This window comes from Maylandia zebra, linkage group LG17, assembly GCF_041146795.1.
Source record: "Maylandia zebra isolate NMK-2024a linkage group LG17, Mzebra_GT3a, whole genome shotgun sequence".
Taxonomy (NCBI): Eukaryota; Metazoa; Chordata; class Actinopteri; order Cichliformes; family Cichlidae; genus Maylandia; species Maylandia zebra.
In genome coordinates this window covers 8,982,718-9,009,742 of record NC_135183.1, presented here as the reverse complement: position 1 = coordinate 9,009,742, position 27,025 = coordinate 8,982,718, and the positions used below count along the sequence as shown (strand labels likewise).

Below are 27,025 nucleotides of genomic sequence, written 5' to 3'. Positions count from 1 at the left end.
TTTGCTCTTCTTCACTCTTCATCAATAGAAGTATCATGTTGGTGCTTTCGATCACGTACAAAGAGCACGGTGCAGTCCTGAAACTTACAGATACATAAATTCTCAAGCATTCCACGTTAGGTATCATTTTCTCTCTATACATTATCGACTGACTGGGATGCAGCCAAGTATTCAAGGAGGGAGGGGAAGTAATGGATGGACTAAGATGACCTCACTTTATGCGAGATGCCTTACAAGAGAAAATCTGGAACAACTGGTAGTTGGGCAGTTTTAGAAGAAAGAGATAAAGGATAAAAGATAAACCGACCAGTTTTTCCAGCTCATAGGTAGTTAGGTTTTACTTCAGGAGATGATAAATAAACAGTCTATTAAGATATTTAAGATACACTAGAATAAAACAAATGCACCTAAACACAATTTCCAGCTCCAATTCATACAAGATTCGCTAGCTGCCTAGTAAGCTACCTGGAGAATCTTGCACGATCCCTATTATACCATACATCTGCACTTTAATAGCACAGCTGAAATTCTTATATACACTATGAACTATGTGGAGTGAGGTCTATCCCGCACAGTATGGAAAATATCTATCCGGCTACTGTATCTGTCAGTCTATCTAGCTATCATTTTTAATTGCAGACAGGCAGGGGGCGTGCAAAGGCCACCGGAGAGCAGCCAGAGCTGTATCTGCACAGGCTGAGGCTGCTGGCAGAGGAAAAGTGATCGTGGCAGAGGAGAGATGTAGCAGCGCTGCTCGGTGGGACTCTGTGGCCAGCCGTCTGTCACTTCTTTTAAAACCAGAAATTGTTTTTGTCGGACATTACCGTGAATGGGAAAGATTGAATGCATCTTATAGCACAGTGGCGCCGTGTGAATGTGTCGTGTAATGCACCGAGAAGGATTGCCTCTCGGGGGAAATATTTATGTTTCGGGACGGTTTTGTTGGAGTAGCTAGTTGCTAGCGCTGGGCTAGCGACTGTGCTGGCTACTTGGAACGTATTCTGCAAGGATGATTCGGTGGATACGACAGCAGCTGGTAAATGAAACCGCACGTTCCATCTTCTTCATACATACCGCTTTCCTCTTATTAGTTCGCCACAGCAGCCAGTCTCCTTACGTATTGTAAGGCTTAGCCCAAGGAAAGCAGAATAAACTTTATTTAGAGAGCAAGCTAACATAGCCAATTGGCTGTTGCTGATGTGTTCAAAACATTCCATTTCCCCTTAGTGACAGTCAGGTGTAGGTTACGTTAGCTAACAATTACCTTATCTGCTAGCTGTCAGTAATAAAGAGTTTAGACCTCAACAAGGGACATTGGTTGAGTTCAAATTTGAGCTTGAGGTATAAGTTTGGTTCGAACTTTGATAGCATTTTAACAACTGTCGGGTGATTTCCGTTACTAAATGCACCTGAGAGTTAACTACCTTAACACTAGCTAGCTGGCTAACAACGTCAAACTTGGCAAAGTTAAAAGCAAGCCAGAGACGCTTTATATCTAGTGTTAACGCACAACTTTCGCTTAGACTGAGCTCAGTTTCAAATGTTCTATTTAAATTTTGTTCAGGGGACTAATAAACTATCTTTAACTGAGCTAGTTAAGACGTAAGCCTCAACACTCGAGGGTAATAATTGACGTTAGCTTGTGTTATTTTAACTTTATTTCGGCCCACTTCTTTGTTCCCTGCTTTCCTTACATGATCTATATCTGTATGTATTATTTAAAATTGAACTGATTTGATTCGTCACACCGCATCCTGTTTCTGCTGTAATCACCTGTTGTTTGTCTGCAAACATGACGGTCGCATTGACGGGCGAAGGCATCAGTTAAACCACAATAGTGGCCCGTTTTGGTACAGTAGAAAGAACGAGTTCTGAATTATGGCTGAAGAAAGCTACAGTGTCACGGTGCTTGTGGCTGTAATCATGAAGGTCTGTGTGGTTATTTCACTGTGTTTAAGCAGAGTTGGGATAAGAGGCACATTCAGTGATCGGCAAATGAGAGTGGCGTGACCAGTGGTGAAGAGCCATGTGAATGAATGAGTGATTGCATATTATGAGATTAGCCACACACAAACGGTTGATGTCACCATGTCTACTGAGTTTAATCAGTGTTGGGGGTGTTTTTGACCTCTCCCCGCTCACTGTGCACTCTCTGTAGTTAAGGTTAAGTTAAAGTGACACTTATTAAATTTTATGAGTCATGCTCAGCTTCAAGTTTGCCTGTTTAAAAAAAATCCTTTTTGCTTTTGGAGATTAAGAGCACCACAGAGAGTTAGGGGTCTATTTAGAAATGGTACATAGCCTCCTCCTAATTTAAGATAGCTCAGCTCATTTGACCCATCCCGCCTAATTGACCTGGCTGCTTAATTAAAAGTGTCATTAAAATGCACCTTATACAGCTGGCCTAATGAAAAAGTTTGTTGAGGGGCATTAGTCTGACCCAAATATCAGCTGGACGGTAGAATGGGGATGTTTGTTCACTCATACTATTTATCAGCTCTTTCTGGTGGAATGAAAAGGGAGAGGGGGGGAGAGAGATGTGACAGGTTTTCATTGTCAGTCTTGGTTCAGTTACACTATAAAACAAACCAGAAATTAAATTATGAAGAATGGTAGCAAAAAAGCAAAGTCTTTGACATACTAGTTTGCAAGCCTGGGAACTGGGTTTTCTAGATGTCTTTATGGAGACTTAAAGTGTGTATGTTATTGCTGACAGATATTAAAAAGACTGGTATAAGTCTTCCTGAGGTTTTGTATATAGTTTAAGTGCACTATGAGAGAAGTATTTAATGAATTACCCTTGCTTTACCAAGTCACGTTAATCATGATATAATCATGAAAAATAGAGCAACTATCAAGAGCGCAAATGAGCAAAAGGGAAAAAAAAAAACATCTGTCTATAGTACTCATCTGTAGTCCATTGAGCAAATGGGAGTTTCCTACATTTTTTTGAGTCTCATTCAGGCTCTTTCCTGGATATTGCTGCAGCAGCCCTTGTAACAATCCACTGACACGCAGCAATAAAACATCCTTATGTCACCCATGATAAAATATCATTCCTTACTCTCTAGCCCTGCTCTGACTACTCTGTTGCTGTGGGTTGTACAACAATATTTTTTTTATAATATTTTATATTTGGTGATGTAGTCCATCAGTTTAGCTTATATGCAGTTTATTTTATTGTATTGCTGTTGTCATCAGTCTTATGTTTAAAACTAGTACCCACTGTACATGAGTACATACTGTTTATTGCACCCCCCCTTTCTTTTTTCTTTTTACAACCACCTCACTTTTTTGTTAACATTTCCATTTACCGGTAGCTCATCGCGTTTGATTAAGTGCCACTTAATCTGTAATATGACCCCTTGGTTGGGGTATAGAGTCAATGGATGAAAACAAGCTGATTTCAGCTTTATAGTTTTTAGTTATAAGCCTACTTTTATCTTCATTTTCAGTGGTATAATGTTCATTTTTCATACAATGTTCAAAATATATTTAATGCATATATGGTTACGTGAAGGTGTTTAACTCAAAATTGTGAGGTACACCTGGTAGTGGTGTTAAAAATTGAGTAAACCCAGCAGGAGTAAAAGTATCTGTTATTCATCTGTTACTTGTATCCATCCACTCTCAGATTGGCAAGCAGTTTTCAGACATTTGTGCTATAGAAATAGAATGTCATAAATTACTGCACTTTTCACTCTAGACTTCACCTTATGTGTTCGGCTTATTACCGCTGGTCCTCAAAACAACAAACCATGTTCAACTGTTTAGGAATATTTTATTTTAAAATAAGTCAACCTCTTCATGTTATGTCTATCCAAACAAATGTCTGCAGAGCCTTCATTAGATAAACTTCCTGCTGCACTGCAGAAATCTGTAATCTTATATAGCAGAGCTGCATCGGATCCACAAAATGCTTTGGCAGCTACCTTGTGAATTGAATTAGCATAAAATTAGTCATTTTTAAGCACAAATGCCAAGTTTGTGCTTTGTGCCAAATGTCAAAATTTTAACTTTTTCTGTATCATATACAAAAATACAGAATATCTTTTAGTCCTTGGACTGTTGATCAGGTAAATAATCCAAAATATTTCCATAGCCATAGTCACACTAGTGGTTGCAGACTGCAGCGCGACTAAAATTGTAGGGCGGTGAGTTGTATCTATTTAACTTTGGTATGTGTCAAGATGGCTAAAAGATGGTGTCGGTCTGTTGTTAGGTTGCAACTGAATGGGGGAAGTCGACAATTACGTGCAGTTTGTTTGAAGTGTCATTAGCTTAACGCTGAACTATAGAGAAAACGGATCCTGTTAAAGCCGTAATGCTGGACTTGCAGAAGCATCGACTGAGGTGCTTCTCTCAATGTTCTCTTTAACATGAGAACATGTTTGTTAGAGCTACGCAGGTTTTTGTGTATTTGGCCATCAGTCATTTTAACTGTAGTTATTGTTCACCAAGATATTAATGATTGGGTAACTTAAATGTTAGTTCCGTGTCGTGCTCAGGCAATTTCCACAGTTGCCTGAAAAACTGGGTGACAAATAGGAACAGAATAAATCTCCAGTAACTGTTGTCTGGATTGCTCACAGCAGTTGCGTAAAGGTGTGTTAAGCATGATGTTTGCACTGTTAAAATTTGTAACTGCTTTAAGCTCTCTGTAAGGATTGACTAATTTTAGTGACTCATCTGTTGCTTTTCTGCCTGTGGGGAATTTTTTGGCTTACAAAAGTTACTTCTTGGCCCCTCACCATCTGCAGTTTCATTTTCTTTAAAAAGAGAACATTAAAATATCCCTGGTTAAGAATTCACAGTGAGCTGTTGCTTGCCATTACTAATAAGACTAGAAAAGTTGCAATATACATATTGCATTTTTATACTACTACAAATAACACTTGTGCAGTAAGCCATTAAGTTAATGGTTTACTGGTTTAATTTAATCATTAAACATTTGTCTACTTTTTCATTCCAATCCAAGACATTTATTAATGCAGTGCTACTGGGACAAACAAGAAAACAAAATGCTTAATTCTACATACTTTCCAATCTCCAGTTGCCCATTAACTTGAAGTAAAGGACAAATATCTCACTAAGACAAATCCACCTTTTAGCTGATATATATATATTCATTCATTCATGAATGATCCGGTCAAATAGACCTTTGTTTTGTTTTTTAAACTGCTGCTCAGCCGTCAGTAAATGAGTGTTTGCAGACAAGTTGGTGTCTTCCCTTCAAACTACAGACTACTTAAATAATCTACTGTGGATTTCGTTAAGCCAATGGGAAATGCACTCCCTGTCTTGTGATCGGAGGATGCCAGGGGCTCAGGATATTTATGTTACTGAGCCCCAACATGTTTTACATGTGTAAACACACACACGTAAAACATCTTGGGGCTCAGTGCCTGTGTGCCCTTTCCTTAATTCTGCAACCACTTCTTCAAAATCCTAATTGGTCATGGTGTTACTACAATGCAGAATTCAGCTTCTTCGTGTACTTTCAACAATGCCTACTGAGCTGTGTATATCAAATAACTGTTGAACAACAGTTTCTTAAAGTTGCTGCAGTGGTTAATTGACCAATGTTTATATAATTTTATAAATGTAAATGCAGAAAAAGAGAGAGAGAAAATTTTCCCTCTTTTTTTCTCTGCCCATTTTTTTAAAGCTGTGAGCTAGGGGTTGGTGGTATAAATGGTATACGGTAGAAACAATATAAATTTGGCCAACGGTAGAGATTTTTACTATACGCTACCACAATAGCGCATGTTGATGGTGTCATCATCAAGCTGCGCCTGTTTTGGTCGAAAGCATTGCAGCGGCTGCAAACAACATCATCTGCAAATTATGCTGGGCGACAGTAATAGCAAAGAGACTAAGCACTTTTGGAATAAGAGGAAAGCCAAAAACTGCGCTTCCTCCACTTCCGTACCATTGATTCAATAATGCCGAATTCTCTAGCACCCGCTCTATTCCCGTGCTGTTGCAGTATATCAATGACTAACCTCATATTGTGGCTGGATCTCAGTTGTTCTCCTGACTGAAGTTTGGTCCGTGTATAGCATCCTGCTATGCAATTGCATTTGTCCCTAACCAGGAGAAACCCTCACGTTAATTTTTATCGAGTGGAAAAAAGCGTTCATCCTTCAGCTTCACTGTGCTAATGTTATGCTAACGTAGCTGTTTTGCTAGCGATTACGTAGGACATCATTATATACCAGCTAGTCCATCTTTAGTAACCCTACAAACGTCACTGCTTAGTTTTCTGTCTTCATTTATGTTGGAAGTGATAGCAGAGCTGTACGTTTTAATTTTTTCAGATATCTCAGTCAGAACATGGCATATCATGTTTAGGTGGAAGCTAGCGAGCTAACTTCCTGCTAACTTCTAACTCCGTTGAATTTAATAAATTCTGTTTTCATGGATGCCTGAATGTTAAACTTAATTGTTACACCTGGTAAAGCAGCAATTCTGATCATTTTAATAAAGATGAAAGAATTTAGACAGTTTTTAACTCTCAGTGATGCCGCAATGTTCGTTTGACTTTGGGACCTGAAGCAGACAGAGGTTTTGGACCCAGATTACTCCACAAGGCTCCTGACTACGGTAGCCGTAATGCTCCGACAATCTATCAGGCGGTGCGGCTTCATAGCTTATCAAAGTCGTACTAAAACATTTTTGAGTGCCGTGTACTACATAAAATCTGTTTTGAGGTCAATAAGCACAACCAGAATTCATACATAAGGCGCACTGTCGATTTTTGAGAAAAATTAAAGGATTTTAAGTTTGCCTTTATAGTGTGTAAAATACGTTATACAGAAGAAAAGAATATATCGCGATATACAGTATATCATTACCGCACATGCTTCAAATTATACCGTGATATAGATTTTAGGCCATATCGCCCAGCCCTACTGTGAGCAAATAATACAAAAAGAATAAATGAAGAATACTGAAAATATTGTTTCCACAAGTGGATAACTGATTTGATGCCATCACCTGCATTGCCCATTGGCTGAGTAACTGTATGACAAAGTCATATGAGCTAAAGGCTAACAGGTGTTCTGTTATTCAGTCATTGAACTGCATGTGCTGCATTCATTTTCACGACGGTCAGATGGGAGAAAGATGAAGAGACTGAGAACATTACAAAGTGCTAATGGTTTACATGTGTCCCTGAAAAGAGGTTGATCTTTCTGGGAGTGTAGTGACGTAACCCAGATACATTCCTTTTTGTGTGGTCGGGTGTGCATATTGCGTCACTTACATTTGTGAATAATAGGAAACGCCTCCTTTAGTCATCTGTGTACAGCAGTTGGGTGGGGTTTGTCAGACCAGTCAGCGCCAGAAAATCTTAGAAATGTCACTTGTTGAAAAGTTCACCTTGTTTGTCATTGGTGTTATTTTTCTTACATGTTGAGGGTGTAGTGACTATCAAAGACCTGCCAGAATATGCTGGAGATTTGAATTGCTCAATCTGAATGTAAATATGTTAGAGGTACGTTTTAAGTAGCATGTTTATGAAATATTTGCAAGTGACTTTAAACAACAAGTGCTGCTTTAAAAAGAAATGGAATGCTTTAAATGTGAAATTTTAATATGCAAGTAAAACATGAAAGGTTGTTATGTAATTATATACAGTTCAACCAGAGTATTTAAGTATGGAAGTTAGCTTTGGACAGATTTATGTTGGAGACAGATTGCAATTAGAACATGGCCTCAAATGCAGATGTCCTGCAGTTTGTTTACGCAACAGAGGGAATTATGAATGTATGGTGCACAATTGTTGCAGTATTATAACAATGTGTCTGAAATATATCAAAAACTGTCTAATCATATCCTCCACTTATATCACAAACAATGAGCAGACTAGCCGAGAGTCCAAACACAGCACTGTCCTGAACACAACACAGCAAACCCTGAAGCAGATGAGGTACAGCACGATACCTCATCGTTCTCACCTGAACGATATGTGTCGCCACTCATACAATACTGCCACGTAAGTGCCAATGTAGGAAGACAAGAAGTCAAAAGTGGAAGCAAAGACTTTCAAGCTTTTTGAACTGTTGCAACATCTCCCTCTGTATATCTGAGGGAGATATCTCTGAGCTTCTGTACTGAAATATTATTATGGCAGTAAAAACCAACATGATCATACCCTCGTGTCTTCAACCCAGATGCAGCAGCCATGGTAGAATACAGCAGGTCAGAAAAATTGAGGTGCACAATATGAACGTGTTTGTGTAGTTCTCAGTTAACAACAACATGGAAGTCTAAAGAGCTTGAAAAGCAGGTTGTTTTTTTAAAAAAAAGATGTTTTTCCTCATATTTAAGAGGCTTCTTCATTTCTAAGTCCAAGGTATTTATCTCTAGTTGAGGTTGTCGCTTAGGAAGTGGTTGTTGACCAACTATTAGTTGTGTCATCACATAAGCCAAGATGTGAAAAAAGGCATCGGCCATTACCATCATGATTTCGGGTCAAACCACTGTGACACCTTGCCCCACCCTATCATGTGACCTATTGAGGTCACCTGATGTGAGTGGGGGTTAAGGCACCTGAGAATAGATCTCAAGACTTATCAGTCCAAAAACCGAGAAGATATATGGTTTGTAAGAGGAATAAAATAAACCATCTATGCCACTCACTGAACAGAGTTTGTGGCTTACGATACCAATGGTCAGTGACCTACAATCCAGTCTTGAGATCCCTTCCCATGTCCCTCAACCCCCACTCACTGATGACTATATCTTTATGGTAAGTGGGATTTACACCAGCTGTTTCTGATCTAGTTATTCATGCCTTACCACATTGTTTGCAATAAGGCTTGTCTGCATTCAAGTTGATGGCATTGCTTGTAAAGTTGTTTTGCTTTCATAAATGTGTTATGTTGTCTAACTGGCTGAAAAAGTGAAAATGATTTGACTCTAGGGCTGTGCGATATGACCAAAATCTCATGTCCCGATAACGATATAAATCACAAGAATGTAACATTTTCTGTAAATTCTGTGAATCTCGGGCAGCTCGACTTGCGCGAAGTGTTTCCAGCTGAGCGTCATGAACGTGGAGTTGAGTGTTTTAACTGATGCATGAAACGATACATTTTTTAGACATAAGTTGTAACGGACGCTTTTTTTTTTTTTGGGAAGTATTTATTACACAGCGTGCTGCGGGGAAAAGCCTGTTCTAACGTTTGAGTCTAAGGTATATTTTTAGCACCTGATGGCTCTTTTTTGCTTCTCATCCGTAAACATTCTGCAAACTCTTTCACGCGATTCAGTTTATTTTGAAAAGTCTCAACAGGATCTTGAGCTTTATTGTGAAAGGTTTACGTGGAAAAAAACAAGCGGACACGCGATGGTTTTACTGTCGTGCATAAAAACAGGCACTTGTCCATCTGTAGTGTGGTTATCTTAAATATAAGAGAAAGAGAGAACTTAAATTAATATAGCCACTACAGTGACCATCAGAACGATGAAAAAATATTGCCGTAAACAGTTTATTTTGCGACACCACGAAATAAACAATAGCGTAAAATGAAACGATGGACGTTTTTATATTGTCATCCGATATATATCGTTATATCAAACAGCCCTATTTGACTCTATACTAAAACTAAAACTTTTACCAAGTTTGTTGCATATGGCTGGCTTTTCAGAAATTTGCTTTTAAATGGAAACATACAGTCATCATAAAACAAGGAATGCCACATTGCCATATTCTCACTCTTGATATGTGTATTTACATTCTGTAACAGTAGCGTCGTGTCTGGTATTGCTTCTCTTTCTGTCTCTTACTGTAAAATCTATCAAGCCCCAAACTAAGCTGTGCTGCACTCAACAAAATAACAGCCCACAGAGAAATCACTTTACACTCCCAACTATACAGCAGCTGAAACCACAATGAATAGAAGAACAAAACGTTGCCCCAGGTGGACTTTAGTGCGGTGTAGACTTGCAGTGGTTTATCACACCACCAACAGTATTAAATAACTTGGTTTAAAATAAGATCATAATATTGCAATGACATCATTAACTGCAATTTTATAGTTAGTGTGGTGTTGAAGTGATGATGTTTTAAATCTGGGTAGCTATACAGTTTTGTTTTTGTTTTTTTTAACCTTTCCTTACACTTGTCTGGTGTTTCTGCCTCACCCTTTTCTCCCTCAGGGCTTTGACCCCCCTCATCAGAGTGATACCAGGACAGTGTACGTAGCTAACCGTTTCCCCCAGAATGGCCACTACATACCACAACGCTTTGCCGACAACAGAATCATCTCATCCAAGGTATGTTACAATTATGATCTTAAAATTTGTGTCAAAAGTGCAAGGGGAAAAAAAAACCCCTCTTGATATGAACGCTAACATTTTGCAGTCACAGCAACTATGGCTACAGAAAAATTGTCATTCAGAGAAACTCTAAACTCAGTCTGGTTTCGGACACCAGTGTTGACCAGTGCTAAATACATTAGTGTGTATCTCTGGTGTGGTAGGAGAGAGATAAGCTTAAAGTGTGATTTGTTGATAACAGGATTAGCACAGACAGAAAACTTGTGTGTTGGTGAGAGGCTAGGTAGGTCAGCTAGAACACTGGCAAGACAAAAGGATAACAAAGAAAAGGAGCTAGGGCCTGCCTCCAGCAATCATGACTGTCATTGATTAGCTGGTAGATTAAATGATTGACGGGAGGGTTAAAGCACCTGCTTTAGTCAGGCATTGATTTGAAACTGATTTTGGATAAGGTAAATTCTGCCATTCGTGTGTACTCATACAGTTAGGTCCATATGTGTTTTATATTTTTCCTCTTTACACAGCAATAGAATTTCTTTCAATTAAGATTAGCTCGAAATGCAGAGCTTTGATTCAAAGGGTTTAACAAAAACATTGCATTAACTGCTTAGTAATCACATTTTAATATATGGTCCCCATTTTCAGCTGCTCAAAAGTTATTGGACAAGCAACTGACAACCAGTTTCAGGCGAGGCTTCATTATTTTATGTTAAATGGGGGTGACCTATATTGGCTGTTGACTCCAAATATTCAACTTGTATAATATAGCTTGTCAATGGAACTCCTAAAATGAGCTTGTGAGGTATGCGACACACACACACAAACAAACACACACCGTTTTTGCTCACGATCACGTTTTATTTATAATAACAATGCGTCGTGACAGCTCGTCCCAGTCCAGCCCTTTCAGGAGATGAGAAGAACTTCAGGAGGGGCCACATCTACAATCTAGTACAATAACCCAGGCACTAGCACAGGCATGTATGGGTGATAGTGGAACTGGGCTGCTAGTGTTTACTGATGATGTGACTGCTGATAGAAGCAGCAAGATGAATTGTGAAGTGTACAGGGCTATACTCTCTGCTCAGAGAGTATTTTAACACAGCATTGATGATGTCCATAGGATCCAGAAGTCATTGACAGCAAAGGATTTTCATTCAAGTATTAAAAATTCCTGTAATTTAAAATGATGCTTCTTTACTTCTGAGCCTATGGAAATTTGGGACTTGATTCAAGTCTTGATTGTTGGATTTTAAAATCCATTGTGGTGGTGCACAGAGGTAAAGCTACCAAAACTTTCATTCTTCAGAAACTTATGGACCTAACTGTCTGTAGCATTTTATCTTAATAAAGTAAGAGAAAGACTTAAACGGCACATTTATTGAGTAAATAAATGTGCAAATGAGCAACCAGTAATCAGTTTATCTGAAGAACACTTTAGCTCAGCACAGCTGCTGTACTCCTTTATCTCAAGCTCCAATTTGGAAATGTCAGTGAACACTCTAGCCATAGACAAGATATTTTACAGGGGTAATCAGAATATCATTTAACTATATTATTGTATTCATGTAAGGTCTTAAATATGGCCAGTATAAATACGACACAGTAAAAGTGGTTTTTTTTTCTGCTCTAATAAACAGTTGCTAGTACAGTAGTTTGAATACCTCCAATACACCATCTATGTATTTGCAATTCAATTCCTCTGTTTTACTTAGTAAAAAAGAACCTTTAGTAGCAATTATTCTGTCCCAGTAAACCCTGAAAGATGTTTTCTTTTTTTTTTTATTTCAGTATACAGTTTGGAATTTTGTCCCCAAGAATCTGTTTGAGCAATTCAGAAGGATAGCAAACTTCTACTTCCTCATTATCTTCCTTGTACAGGTAACGATACACAAATGCATGTGAACACTCCTTGACGTATTTCCTCCTCTTAATACAAATGCCTGTGCTCGTTCTTGTGCTTCCGAGCATTGAGTGACTCATCGACTTCTAGGTACCAGAGCAGAGACTGGTCTGCCTCTGTATGAAAGCGACACACTTACTCACTTAGTAATATGTGTGTCTTTGCAGCCAGCCCTAAGCATTAGGCCTTCACTGTGCATCAGTCATTTTATGCTGAAGTAGGATTTGGCTTTCAAATTTTTAGCCTTCTGATTTATTCTGCACTGTGTAGTGAAGCCAAAGCAATCGCCTTGACTCTATTTCACCCACTCAACATGTCAGTGAGGCTGAAGTCACCTTAGCCTCAAATCACTGAGAGAGGGGCCTCTTTTCATCTAAGATGGCCAATTTGACCATTTAAAGATTGCTTTAGATGGGTTTCTAGATGACTGGTGAATTCTTCTGTTAGTGTAGCCATTTACAGAAAGTGTTTGTTAAAGTGTTAAGATATCTTTGATCTTTTCCTTGAGGCGTCTTCCTTTTAAGCAAAGTTTCACTTTACATTCAGTGTTGCTTGCCTAAAGCCTTTGTGGTTACGCTTGAAGCCTAACAAATGTTGCACATTTTCCTCACATGAAAAGTTTGCAGTGCAGTTGTTTTTTATGAACATGCATTGTTTACATTCATGAGTAATTATTTACTTTTTTATTTATTTATTGGATGACTACTTCCACCTGTAGATTAGTGCAACATAGGGCTGCTCAATTAATCGAATTTTAATCTAAATTACGATCTGGGCTTTCAACGATCATTAAAAATGACTGAGCCGATTATTAGCACCTCCCTCGTGCTTTACTCTCGCGCTGCTCCGTGTGGCAAATCGAGCGTACCTCTCTGCATGTCGAACACGCGTCACAACAATTAAGAGGACCCGAGGGAAGCTCGGAAAGCTAAGCAGAAGTTATTTGGAGAGGAGAGTGACTGCCGTTGGTTGAAAAGAGAGGTAAAAAAAACTTCAGTGGTTGGAAACATTATGGGCTCGCAGAGTCAGACGTGGATCAAGTAGACATAGTGTGTAAACTTTGCTACAGTGTCGTAGCTGCACCACAGAGCAACACTGCAAAGTTCACTAAACATAGATGTTTACATTTTTCATTTATTTCTTATATTGCAAACATTTGCACTGTTATCAGTATTTGCACACTATTTTATATTATTTTTTGACAATCTTTAAAGCCATTATTCAATACATTGTCATTGTTAAATAAATATCATCAAATAATTGAGATCTCAATTTCAGTGAAAATAATCGTGATTATCATTTTTGCCATAATCGAGCAGCCCTAGTGCAACAGTGTGAAAGAGTTGCCAGAAACCTGCTTATGAAACACCCCCCAATCCAAAACTAATATCCACTAATAAAAGCACTGCTCAATGGCACTAAATCATTTTAGCTTGGTCTTCAGTTTCACACACTTTGCTCAGCATTTCGTTGTGATTATTAAGACCAGGATATGGGGTGAGGAAATATAATATCCCAGTGACCCTGCTTACAAAGACAGTAATTCAAAAGTGTATGTGAGACTTGTTCTTATCTGATCGTTGACCTTTAAGGGAAGTTATACGGGTTTCCTGTTTATGCACATTGGCCACTACTTCTGTCGTATTTTTCAAGTTGCTCGTTGTTGCAAAAACCACTACCACTTTTACAGTCCCTTTTTTAGTTTGGCATCATCTCTAAACTCTGTTTTGTATTTTTCTTTGAAGTTAATGATAGATACGCCAACTTCCCCAGTAACCAGCGGCCTGCCTCTGTTCTTTGTGATCACAGTAACTGCCATAAAACAGGTGAGAACATAACCACATAGCGGCTTCCTCTTCCTCATGAAAATGTGGAACAAACATGCATGCGTCATCAATGATTATTGTCTATTTGTAGGCAAAGCTCAAAGCTTTTGTTGTTGTACAGAGCACATTTGAAATTATAAAGTATTGATTGAGAACATTTGAAGCATTCCTGTTTCTGACATTAAACACGTTTGTTTAGAATAACTTGCTAAATTTGGCCACTTCTGTTGATCAGTTTCTAGTAGTGCCACACATGCCACACACACAACCATAGTGGGTAAATAAGATTATTTTAACCACCTGCCATCTGCAGTTTGTAACTGGTTGTGTTTCACAGGGCTATGAGGATTGGCTGAGACACAAGGCTGACAATGAGGTGAATGGGGCTCCAGTGTTTGTGGTTCGCAGTGGAAGTCTGGTGCAGACGAGATCCAAGAATATCAGGGTAAGATCATCAAAGTTGTAAAGGACCTTAATCACGCCAGTTATTCCAGTTTAGAAAGAATTTCTTTGGTCCAAGAAAATTATGGTATCAAAAAAAGCTTTTTGCAACTCCTAACGACTCGTAACTAACTTTAGCTTGGATGTTAAAGTGTCATTTCTTTAAATTTGTTCCCATCTAAAGCTTATAAATTCACTCTAACACCTAATTTCCCATGGTACAGTATGCAAACACTCAGAGACCTGTTCAAATAAACCCTGAAACGGTGATATGATTCTGTTCTATGTATAATTGTATTTGTATAACTAGCTGCAGCATTTGCCCTTCAAACACTGTGTCATTTTATACCTCGGCTTGTCTGGTAATGGTGGTTGTGTGATGATTATAGGTTTTTCCTGATCTTATCTGACACTATGGAAACACTGTGGGTTGCATGTCTGGGGTCATCACTAAAGACATCACTAAATGTGTACTTTAGTAAAAGAATAAATGAATCACTTGAGGGGTTTTCTCCTCACAGGAAACTAAGTGCCAACAGGAGTGAAATTGTTTAATCTAATACAAAGGATGACTAGTTGCTTTGTGTTTGGTGACCTTTCAGAGTTAATTGTCCTCAGTCTATGGAGAACTACATCTACTTCTAACCTGCTACTCACAAACAACATCTAACTGCATAGCTTCTATTAAATAAGTAACATATGTAGTGTTGTATTACTCTGAAAAGACAAAAAGCTAAAAATTACAAACTGTAATCAAAGGAGCTTGCAAAGAAAAGTGTCTGGACTTCTTTAAGTTGCTTGAAGACGTTTCACCTCTCATCCGAGAAGCTTCTTCAGTTCTAAGGTCAAATGGTGGAGAGTCCCAGATATAAACCTAGTGGGAGTGACCCCCTACAGAGGGACAAAAGGACCCCCTGATGATCCTCTAATCGCCTGAGCCAAGGTGTGAAACTGGGCGTGGGTGATTGGGACCCACGCCCAGTTTCAGAGGTCCTTTTGTCCCTCTGTGGGGGGTCACTCCCACTAGGTTTATATCTGGGACTCTCCACCATTTGACCTTAGAACTGAAGAAGCTTCTCGGATGAGAGGTGAAACGTCTTCAAGCAACTTAAAGAAGTCCAGACGCTTTTCTTTGCAAGCTCCTTTGACAACGATGACCTGGATGACTGAGAACCTTCACAGACATACAAACTGTAATATAACAATTAAACATATTGTCTAGAGTGTGAACAATACAGAGTTTTTGTTTGATTTCTGTTCCCACACAAAACATTTGAAACACTCCCAGCGAACTAAAATGCTTCACAACACTTCACTAACCAGTGAGAACGCTCAGTACACTTCTTGGCCAGGCTCTGGAGTAGTAAATAACGTGGAGAATGTACCTCTAACATTTCCATTTACCTAGGCAAATGTTCAGGCAAAACTGTATTCTTTACGTCTTTATGTGGTACTCTACCACATCCTCAAAGCACACCTGACTACAGGACGGCGTGTAGATCTTGCAGCGTGCGCCTAGTACCTGGGTCACATTGACATCAGAACACATTGTCACAATACAAAAACGGCTCTGGAGCTTGTTTAGAAGCAGAGTGAGCCAACGTCCTCCAAAGGGTCCAACTGTGGGTGTTTTCATGTACGCTAAAGAGCACAGAGGTCAAAAACAACCAAAAATAAACACATTTGCAAATTTTGATAATAGTTGCACCCCAATCATTTTTAACTTGCCTACAATATATATTTCTTAACAAAGTCATTTAGCTATTTAGTTTTAAACATTTTTAGATTTCTAAAATATTTGTTTGTGTGTGTGTGTACTTAGGAGAAAAACTATCTGTCTGAAAACGTGTGATAATATTGCCTAAGTGATGCTAAACGTATTTTAACTCAATTAAACATCACCGTAAATGTGTGAATACAATTATTTGACAATCCAACTGAAATATAGTGAAAAACTGAACAGACTTTACCCTGTGCCTGCTTCTGTCTATCCATCTAGGTGGGAGACATCGTCCGTGTGGCTAAAGATGAAACGTTCCCAGCAGACCTGGTGTTACTGTCATCAGATCGTCCAGATGGCACCTGTCACATCACCACAGCCAGTCTTGACGGAGAGACCAATCTCAAGGTCTGACAATAATATGAGTGGTGCTGTTAAACATACTTGGAGGTAGAGCAGGGCGATATGGCCAAAAATATTTATCACGATATATATTTGAAAATTTGCGATAACGATATAACTGACGATATAATTGATGCAAGACAAAATACAACTCCACAACATTACTAGTGCAAAAAGACAACCTTCCTTTTATTTTCACTTAAACAAGAAGCTGGTTTTTATGTACATTAAAGCTTTATAAAAATTTAACAGTGCGAATACAAATTCCTTGCTGAAAGTTTAACCAAAAGGCATTTCCAGTAGAAATGGGCTGACATATCCTGAGCATAACCATGTATAATATCCACTGAAGTTAAAAAGAGGTGCTTTGCAACATTAAACTGCAGTGTGCAGTACGTATTTTTCGGACCATAAGGTGCACGGGATTATAAGGCACATTAAGCGAAACAAGGCAGTCAGATAAATCAAACTTTATTAAACTCATTCTTCTTGCTTCCTCCACTTCTGTACCATTGATTCATTAATGTTGAATTCTCTGGCAGCTGCTCTATTCCCATGTTGTTGCAGTATATTAATGACTAACCTCGTATTGTGGATGGATTATCTCAGTTGTTATGGATTATCTCAGTTGTTCTCCTGACTGAAGTTTGGTCCGTTTACAGCATCCTGCCATGCGATTGCATTTGTCTCTAACTATCAGGCACGTTAACTTTTATAAGTGGAAAAGTGTTAGTGTTCGTCCTCCAGCTTCACTGTTTATGTCATGCTAACATAGCTGTGTCGCTAGCGATCACGTAGCACATCATTATATAGCAGCTAGCCCAACTTCAGTAACCCTACAAACGTCACTGCTGTTTAGTTTCCCGTCTTCATTTATGTTGGAAGTGATAGCAGAGCTGTACGTTTGAATTTATTCAGAAATCTCTCCGTCAGAACATGCTATATCATGCTTGGGTAACTAGCGAAACTAGCGAGCTAACTTCCGCTAGCTTCCTGCTAACTTCTAACTCCGTTAAATGTAATAACTTTAGTTTTCATGGATGCCTGGAAGTTAAACTTCATAGTTACACCTGGTAAAGCAGCAATGCTGATCGTTTTATTAAAGATGAAAGAATTTAGACAGTTTTTAAACTCTCAGTGATGCTGCAGTGTTCGTTTGACCTGAAGGTACGGAGTTTAGGACCCAGATTACTCCCAGATTTAAGAGCATCTTAGTCCTACAAATACGACAATAACGACGGCCGCTTGCATGTTCTGCAAAAAAATGTGCTTTGTCGTGTATCTGACGGACAAACGCCAAACCAGTTCCACATCACTGAAGTTGCACCATTTTTACAAACCAATTCTGGTTCATTTGTTTCACTCAACAATCGGCCATGTGCGTATGAAAACAAAGGCACTGCGCATGCGCGTTTTACTCCCATTCTATCGCGATATTTCATTTTCCTATCGTTGCCTAACATTATACCGGTATTACCGTGAACGGTATAATATGGCCCAGCCCTACTTGGAGGTGTTTAAATCTCTTTAGCTTTGTCACTGTGAGTTTTCAGAAGCTATTTTCACCTTCTTTTCTTTATCGCAGCTCAAGCAAATACTAGATTTTTGCTTTGTTGAAGTGACACTTATATATTTCACTGTATATTTCTGTTTGGGTCATTTAAAGTATTATTTACATAAAAAACAATATTGAATTTCAGTTGTTGCAAACGTGCTGACATGAATGCATGGCTAATAACCTAGTCAGGAAAATGTGAAACCAATTTTATAAATCGTCTGTGATCTGAGTCACTGCAGTGAGTAATTTTTTTTGTTTTTTTTTTGTTTTGTTTTTTTTTTTGCTTTTCCTCTCATTTTATCCGTGAGTTTTCACTGTTTTTTCTGTTATAATTTTCCCATTGCTCATTCAGAAAACCACATTTGTCCCACTTGAAGCAATGCTTCCCAGCCATCACTAATTAACCTGTTGTGTGTGTGTGTGTGTGTGTGTGTGTGTGTGTGTGTGTGTGTGTGTGTGTGTGTGTGTGTGTGTGTGTGTCTGTCTTTTTTCTAGACCCATTACTCAGTGGCGGAGACATCAGTCTGCCAGTCAGTCTCCCAGCTGGAGGCATTGCAGGCTGTGGTGGAGTGTCAGCAACCAGAACCTGACCTATACAGGTAATCGTCAATTAAGTGTACAGATCCTTCAAGATAAATCTAAGGGTATATTGTGTGGATTCAGACAACAGATGTTTAAAAAAGGTACTTAGTCCCATTAAACCACATAAGAAAAAAAAGCAACAGCAACTTTTTCTGGGTAACTAAAGCAGTCAGAGGGTTATGTAACAATTTGAAAAAGCTGCTCAGAAAAAAACATGTTTACCAAACGTCTGAAGAAAATCTCGTAATACATGAACAAGGCATCTCTCCATATGTGCAGGTGCAAAAGTAAAAAATATAAATGGTTGCAAGTGCAGGTGGATACTTAAATCTGAGGAAGAATTGGCAAAAATCCAGAGGTATGAGGGCAGATGCACCAGCTTGGGTTGTGTTTGGGTGGAGAAACCTGATTGAGTATACAGTCTTAAAAATTCCACTATGATAGCAACCTTTCCTGTCTGTTTGAGAAACTAAAATCTGAACTGTTACCAATTTTTTTTTTTTTTTTTTTTTTTTTTTTTTTTTTTTTTTTTTTTTTACTATTAGAGAGGAATGCACATTGTGTCTGAAAACCTTTTCAATGTGGGATCCTATTTGATAAAGTAGCTCAAGAATTGCCTGCGAGTTAATGTTCAACTTGAGGTTGGTGGATGAAAAAAAACCAAAAACAAAATCTAGCCAGGAAATTATTGTCACAAGACCACAGCTGAACTTTAAATGTAGGATGAAGATTACAATAGACATTCAGACTAATCAGTATTTATCAGTCATAAGATGTAAAATGTTTTGTCATGCTTGGACAAATGGCTTCATTATGTAACTCTCCATAGGCCTAATTTATATTCACAAAGCACTGATTTATGTTGACTGTCCATTAGGGTGTTTTTTAGATCTTTATTGTAACTTGTCTTTTTTTTTGTGGCATCTTGAATGTAGAATATATAGATGCAGTATTAGAGGTCCATTACATTTGCTGCTCATTATCACAAAATGCATAACAATAAAAAAGAGAGCTTTTTTGTTGTCTTTTTGGGAAAATGCATTTGTTTCTTTATTATTTTTATTGTTATTATATATTATTAAAATTGCATCTGTCACACATTGGGTCGATATAGTCTGACCAAAATTTAATCTCTGAATGTCAGCTTTCTCTGGCATTTCTATTTGTCATTTCTTCTAAGTGCTCTATGAGTCACAAAGCTTCCTTAAGCTGCAGAGGCATTAATCCAATTACTTAAATATGTCAGAGAATGGTGGATGAATAAAAATATAAACATAGGCTTTAAAGTAATTTGGTCATCACAGTGCATGTAAGTCTCAGGTTTTCTGTCCTTTCCTGAATTTTTCCTTTTACTTTGTGCATGCGAACAGAGTATCCTGTTTGGTTTATCAATCCACTTAACTCTGTTTTTTCTTTCTTTCTTCTTTTTCCCAGATTTGTTGGTCGTATGACGGTGACTCAGCATGGGGAGGAGATAGTTAGGTGAGATGAGTTTTCTGTCTATTATAGTACCAGCTATAAGCACAAGAGCTAAGGATACAGCACCATTAAAAGAGAGTGAACATAAAAAAATAAATGAAAATTGTTACTTAAATATGGAGACTGTGCATTCATTGTAAGATGCATAATGTCATTGGATACAGATACAGATGTATTTTTCTCTTGTTTGTATTTGTCAGACCGCTGGGTCCAGAGAATTTGCTGCTGCGAGGGGCCAGGTTGAAAAATACTAAAGAAATCTTTGGTGAGTCAAAATAAAAGGAACAAAAATAAATGGTTCAGCAAAGCACAAACTTCACGTAAGAATGAGGCCGATTAAGAATTCACATTTTTCGCTACATTTGGAAGTATGATTTACCTTTTTGTGCTGTTGCAGGAGTGGCTGTTTATACAGGCATGGAGTCCAAGATGGCACTCAACTATAAATGCAAGTCCCAGAAACGCTCTGCCGTAGAGAAGTAAGCTATTTTATTATTGCTTTTTAAGATGTGCTTAATGAAGTCTCCAACTTAATATTTCCCAATGTTCACGATGTCAGGTCCATGAATACCTTCCTCATCATCTACCTGATCATCTTGCTGTCCGAGGCCATTCTCAGCACCATCCTAAAGTATGCCTGGCAGGCTGAGATCAAATGGGACGAACCTTTCTACAACCAAAAGACAGAAGCGGAGAGAAACAGCAGTCCGGTTAGTCTGCTTTGTTTTCACGACCAGAGGAATGCATTCTTATTGATCTGTTTTTGTGAAGACTGCAGGCTATCGGCTCCAGAGATTAGATGAGTTGAGATTTTAGTTGACATTCCACTTCTTCTCTCTGTTTACATTTGCACCCTGCGCTGTCCTTCACTTTCTGATCCCCGTAAAAAGGGGCCTATAATGTAATGTAGATGTAAGTTAATTAATGGTAAAGATTCTTTGAATTGACATGCACAGTACGTCTACAAAACTACTTGTGTTAGTGTTTCTAGATTTTGTGACAAGACACTAGAAAGGAAATGCCTGTCACTGGGCCAGCCTGCCAGCCTATCAGCCAACCTGCCAGCAGTAATCAGTCACGGGGAACAATAGCCCTTATGTATTGAGACAGCAAGAGATTAAAAAATAAAAATAAAAATCATAGTTGTGCACAAGCTGTCCTGCTTCCTGGACACCCAGGAAAAAAACCTAGGAAATAATAAAGCTCTTGTAAAGTCTGAACTCTTTCTAATATCCCGGTCCAAGGATAGCTAAACTTATATTTGTAATATTAAATCACACATTTCTGAGAGTCCTTCTTGTGTCTATAATGCAGACAAACGTATATCTAAGTCATTAATTATAATTTCTTTATTTTAATTAGCATGTTAGTCAGGCTCACATAAAGGCTTATACAGTGCAAACATGGCTTTTAATAGCTGCTCATATGTTCAGTCTGTGCTCCTTATCCTTTCCTGTCAGTTAAATAATCAGTCCCTTAATGTCAGTGAATTACCTCGCCTACTTTGGTTTCATTATTCTGTATATGGCTGAGATATATGTAAGCGAATTTATTGAAAGACAGTCTTAATATTCTCCTGCATTTTTTTGTAATGCTTCTCTCATACAGTTTATATAATTTCTCTTTCTTGCAGCAGTGCAAACGACTTGCATGTATATAAATTTACTTTATACTTTTCATTGTACTGCTCTCTTGTCCTCTCTTTAAATAAAAAAGAATCTGTCATGTTCTTTCAGATCTTAAAGTTCATCTCAGACTTTTTGGCTTTTCTGGTGCTCTATAACTTCATCATCCCTATCTCGCTCTATGTTACTGTGGAGATGCAAAAGTTCCTTGGCTCTTTTTTCATTGGCTGGGATTTGGACCTTTACCATGAGGAAAGTGACCAGAAAGCTCAAGTCAATACCTCTGACCTCAATGAAGAGTTGGGACAGGTATGAAAGAGGAATGAAGATGCCTATGTATGCATATTACAAAGCACACCCTGAACATGGATATGCATGGATGTCCTGCTGTATTATCGGAGTTTTAGTGTTGTATATAAAAATAGCATATACTGTAAAATATTTTACATTTATATGAAATATCATGAATTTTTAGTAATTTAGAAATATGAACCGGTTTGAATCGGTGAATTACGTTTATGTACATATTCAGTATACAGCATACAACTATGCCGACTTTAATGGTTAGTGTACTTCTGTGAGCATCTGTGTGTTTCTGTTTTTCAGGTGGAATATGTGTTTACTGATAAGACGGGCACACTAACAGAAAATGAAATGCAGTTCCGCGAGTGTTCGATTAATGGAACCAAGTACCGGGAAGTTAATGGCAAACTTTTACCAGAGGGAATGACAGACGACTCGCCAGATGGTTCTATGCCTCCCCTGGTATTGCATATATATATTGCAGGCTTGGTTCTTTTCTTTTTCTGTTTTTTTTTTTTTTTTAAAATAACATGCTGTGTTTGTATCCATCAAGAAAAGAGAGAGAGAGAAAATAAAAATTTATGTCTCATCTTTCCTTCCAGATGGGTGACGAATTGTTATTTCTCAAGGCAGTGTCACTTTGTCACACAGTTCAGATCAGCTACGACCAGTCAGACTGCCTGGCTGTGGGAGGAGACCCATTCTCCCATGCCAACGGGGTCTCTTCCAGTCCCATGGAGTACTACGCCTCTTCACCGGATGAGAAAGCTTTAGTAGAGGCAACAAAAAGGTAAGGTGACACTTGAGCTTCCTCTTCTGCAAGTTTTAGGTTCACAGGTTAAAATTTATGCACAAAAAACAGACTGACGAAGTTGTTGCTGTGCGTTGTGATGTTAGACATTAAGAGCTGGTGGTTGCACCGGACTGCAGAGGTTGCGACACAGGAAATGTGTAAATTGTAGTCTGCATCCCAGTAATGCCACAACAAAACGTCTTAAAGGTCTTTATTAATTTAAGGATTCCTCAAATCTTAGTCTTCTTTAAACTTTAAAGATGAGTTTGGTTTTGTCTGTGCCTTTCTAGATGGGTCAGTGATTGGCACTGGCAACTCACAGCAAGGTTTGTTCAAACCCCAGCTGGGGTCCTTTCGTGTGGAGTAAACACGTTTTCCCTGTGGCAGTGTCACTTTCCTCCAGATACCAGTGACATGCATGTTAGGTTAATTGGTGATATCCTAAATTTGCTGTGGATGTGATGTAGAATAGGTGCAGTCTAAAGTGCTGAGAACTGGAAATATGCTATATAAATGAAAGTGTATAAGAATCCTTGCTTTGACATGATTCATACTGTACTGATTGTGTTAGCTGCAAAGGGAAATTTGGTGGGGGGGGGGACACTGAGGTTGGGCTGCTGACCACTTGTTCCTTTCAGTGTTGCAATAATACTATATGGGCAGCAATTCAATATCCAGGAAGCGATTCAAAAACCCAAGCTGACCACTGTGGGAATATGTCCTGAAAGGGCAAACGCAGTATTGTGAGCACATTCTGCTTTGCTGCTTAAACATTAGGCAGCTAAAGAAACTGGAATCAAAACACCACCTCTAGATCTACAAGAAAACCTTGATAAATTGATCATTTCTGCATGTAGCTGTTTAGGACCAAGCTATGGTTTGCTTGTCCACGAGTGTTTTAAGGTCTACTTGGGTCAGACTGACGTTAAGTTCATCGTTGGACGTTTAGCATAAGGCTCTGTTTGGATGTGTGTGTTTCTGCCCATTTTTATGAGAGCTATGTGAGTTCGTCCAAAGAGAACTGCAGTGCATCAATTGCACATGCGCTGGTCTGGCAGACTTCCAAGTGGGCTTAAAGGAAGCATAACCGGAATGACTGCCTGTCTGTGCTGTCTGTGTCGTCATCCATTGTAAATTATAATTTGTACCTTAAAGTAAATCCACCCATTGATTCAGGATCCTGTTTTGCAGGATCACCCTATGAAACTGGAAGTCCAGACAGTAGAGTTCAGTGCTTAGTGTTTTGTTTTTTCTGCTGCAAAACAGCTTTTAAAAAGTTTCTAATGCTGTGTAAATTTCAAATAAAGACAGAAAGCAGTCATTTAGACTTAAATTCCATTTATTCAAAGTACAGAGAGAATGGATGGATAACTGAATGAATTATGTATTGATTCGGTGTCCTGAGAAAAATGCTACAGCTTGCAGTTATAGGTAGTTGTTGTAAGATGTTAATATAAGTGCTGGGGTTTGTTTTATTTTATATTTTTTCTCTCTCAGGATTGGAGTGGCCTTCTCTTGCAGCAACGGAGATACCATGGAAATCAAAACTTTTGGCAAGTTAGAAAAGTATGTCACCTTGTGCATTTTTAAAATCACAAATAAGATTACAGTGGATTGTTGTTTTTCTTAATCTCACTCAGGAGATATTCCATGCTCTCATAGTTTTTAAAGTAAAATAATAAAAAACCTGCAGCCAAAAAATAAATCGCCCCTGTTCAAAACGAGTAACAAATCAATGTCTGACGGGTCTTTGTTTGGACACTCAGGTATAAACTGCTCCATGTACTCGAGTTTGATCCTAACCGCAGGAGGATGAGTGTCATACTGCAAACTCCCTCAGGTAATACCACGTTCTTCAGCTGAGCTGTACGTTTGTTGCAAGTGAAAAAAATGAAATTAACCATTAACAATAAAAACAGAAACATTGAGGAGTTGATAATATTCTAAAATAAGCGAAAAATGGAACGCTTATGTTTACAAGTATAATATAGTAAGTTTTTTTGTATTTTATTTTATATTTTTATTGAAAATTGACATTTTAATGCATATTTAGCGTATATGTTCTTGCTGTGTTGCTTTTCAAGGAGGCAAAGTGCTGTTCACCAAGGGGGCGGAGTCTGCCATTTTGCCTTTCGCGACTAGTGGTGAGATCGAAAAGACAAGGCTGCACGTTGATGAGTTTGCCATGGTAAGATTTTTGTTATTTATTTATTTGTTTGTTTGTTTTCCTCTCTAAATATTAACCAGATGCTTATATTTTCACAATCATGATACAGATTCATCACCCCTTAAGCCCAATATTTTTGGGGGGGATTTTTCATCTGTTGCAGAAACACATTTTTTTTTTTTTTTTTTAACCATTGAAGTCACACACATCAGCTGCACATGTATTATTTAATAGGATACAAATGACTTACCTGTCTAGAGGTAATATGATTATCAATATGAAACTTCCCGATATCCCTGTGGTCAGATGTCTGAGACAAATTGGATGAAGTTGATACATCTGTCTTCAAAAGAAACCTTTAAATATATATATTTTGATTTATGTCCTCAGATTTGTGTCTGTATGTGTAGGCCTGACATTTTTCAGTGTTACAGTGATTACTTTTGGCTCTCTGTTCCCATTACATTGTAAATTCCTCGCCACAACAGACACACACACACACACACGCACTGCCCTCACATCATGCCATCATACGTCAGTACCCAGGAGTCGGTGGGTTGATTTGTGGTCATCTACCCCTTAGGCTCGCTCTGTGATTTAGAGTCAAGCTTTAATAATTTGTTTTTCTCGTCTTTCTTTCTCTTTGCTTCTTTGTTTCCTGGATTCATTTCTTCCCATCATTCTCTTAGGATTTTTTTCCCAACCTTGCCGACATTTGACCTTACCATCTACCCAAACGTGGTGTCTCATTTTATCCTTCATCATTTTATCAACCTTTCTTTTGATATTTCTTCTTTTTCTTCCCTGTTTTGAATCATTTTTCTAAACTCCATTCTCCTAATTTAATTATAGAAAGGTTTGCGAACCCTGGTTGTAGCATGCCGCCACTTCAGTCCGGAGGAGTACATCGATGTGGACAAGAAACTAAACAGTGCCCGCACCGCGCTGCAGCAGAGGGAGGAGAGACTGCAGGAAGCCTTCAGCTACATTGAAAAAGACTTGCAGCTCCTGGGAGCAACAGGAGTGGAGGACAAGTATGGAGACTCAAAACATAAAATAAAATATCTTGACATTCTCATCACATTCATAACCCGTGCTAATCAATACAGAAAGGATTTTGCATTGAGTATCCACACCTAAAACAGTATTAAGGACAAACACAGTCTCGCTAAACTAATAATACACAAAGCAGGCTTTTGATGTGTGCATTGAACACAAAGTAATAATCTACAATCTAGGCTTAAGTAGAGTCAAGTGAACTAGGTAGACTCAGGTCTTTTTTTTTTTTTTTTTAATACAATGTTTGCTATAAATTAAAGCATCAATTCTTTTAAATCAAGAAGAAATTGTTTAATTTGGTCAGTACAATCTGTACACTGAAGTACTGTGGTTTGCTTTTCCAAACACTTGTGTGTAATCTGAGTCAATTTTTAGGAATGTGGGGTTAAGATAATGTTAATTGTAAGTGTTGCTCAATGCTACATGATTATGGGCATCAAATTAGATCAATTTAAACAACTGACCACTGTACTATTTGAAGATGGTCAACTTTAAAAACAGGATGCCATTGTACAGGAGTAGATGATTTATGTGCCACACAGGCTTCTGGATTTTTTTTCTTTATGCTGGCCAATTTCAGTTGACAATTTGTCCGTCCACTTTGGTGATCGAGATCTGGATACCTGAGCAGCTATTAGATAAAATCAAGAACTTGAAGGACCAGTAGGCTTATGCCATGGCAAAACATCTGTCACCCATCCATCTGTAATTTATCGTGGTTGAAGACACTTAAGTTTGTGAAGATGTTTCACCTCTCATCCAGGGGTCCTGGTTATTTAAAGTGTAGTTGGGTTACGTTAAGGGTGAAACCACTCTAAAGGTGCCAATATACCCTCCGTCGTGGCAGGAAGCCGCTGCAGTATTCTCATAAACGTCAGGT

The 27,025-nt window shown here is 38.4% G+C and overlaps 1 protein-coding gene across 6 annotated transcripts in view; it reads left to right on the top strand.

Annotated features, from left to right (window-relative positions):
* Positions 1-654: 654 nt before the first annotated feature.
* atp11b (ATPase phospholipid transporting 11B) overlaps positions 655-27,025 on the top strand; it is a 50,284-nt gene continuing 23,913 nt past the window's right edge. For 5 of the 6 annotated variants that reach the window (XR_013093740.1, XR_001167791.2, XM_076875725.1 and 2 more), the window contains exons 1-18: positions 656-1,036; positions 10,168-10,284; positions 12,079-12,168; positions 13,936-14,016; positions 14,354-14,461; positions 16,457-16,585; positions 18,633-18,736; positions 20,154-20,201; positions 20,399-20,463; positions 20,596-20,677; positions 20,758-20,908; positions 21,935-22,132; positions 22,430-22,588; positions 22,729-22,916; positions 24,417-24,485; positions 24,686-24,759; positions 25,004-25,107; positions 25,939-26,120. Coding sequence is in view for 4 of the 6 variants with exons in the window: in XM_076875725.1 (XP_076731840.1) it covers positions 1,010-1,036; positions 10,168-10,284; positions 12,079-12,168; positions 13,936-14,016; positions 14,354-14,461; positions 16,457-16,585; positions 18,633-18,736; positions 20,154-20,201; positions 20,399-20,463; positions 20,596-20,677; positions 20,758-20,908; positions 21,935-22,132; positions 22,430-22,588; positions 22,729-22,916; positions 24,417-24,485; positions 24,686-24,759; positions 25,004-25,107; positions 25,939-26,120 (1,976 nt within the window). In the remaining 2 variants the exon portion in view is untranslated. Of the gene's footprint in view, positions 1,037-10,167; positions 10,285-12,078; positions 12,169-13,935; positions 14,017-14,353; positions 14,462-16,456; positions 16,586-18,632; positions 18,737-20,153; positions 20,202-20,398; positions 20,464-20,595; positions 20,678-20,757; positions 20,909-21,934; positions 22,133-22,429; positions 22,589-22,728; positions 22,917-24,416; positions 24,486-24,685; positions 24,760-25,003; positions 25,108-25,938; positions 26,121-27,025 lie in introns of all 6 variants that reach the window. The other variant, XM_076875726.1, reaches the window with a different exon arrangement.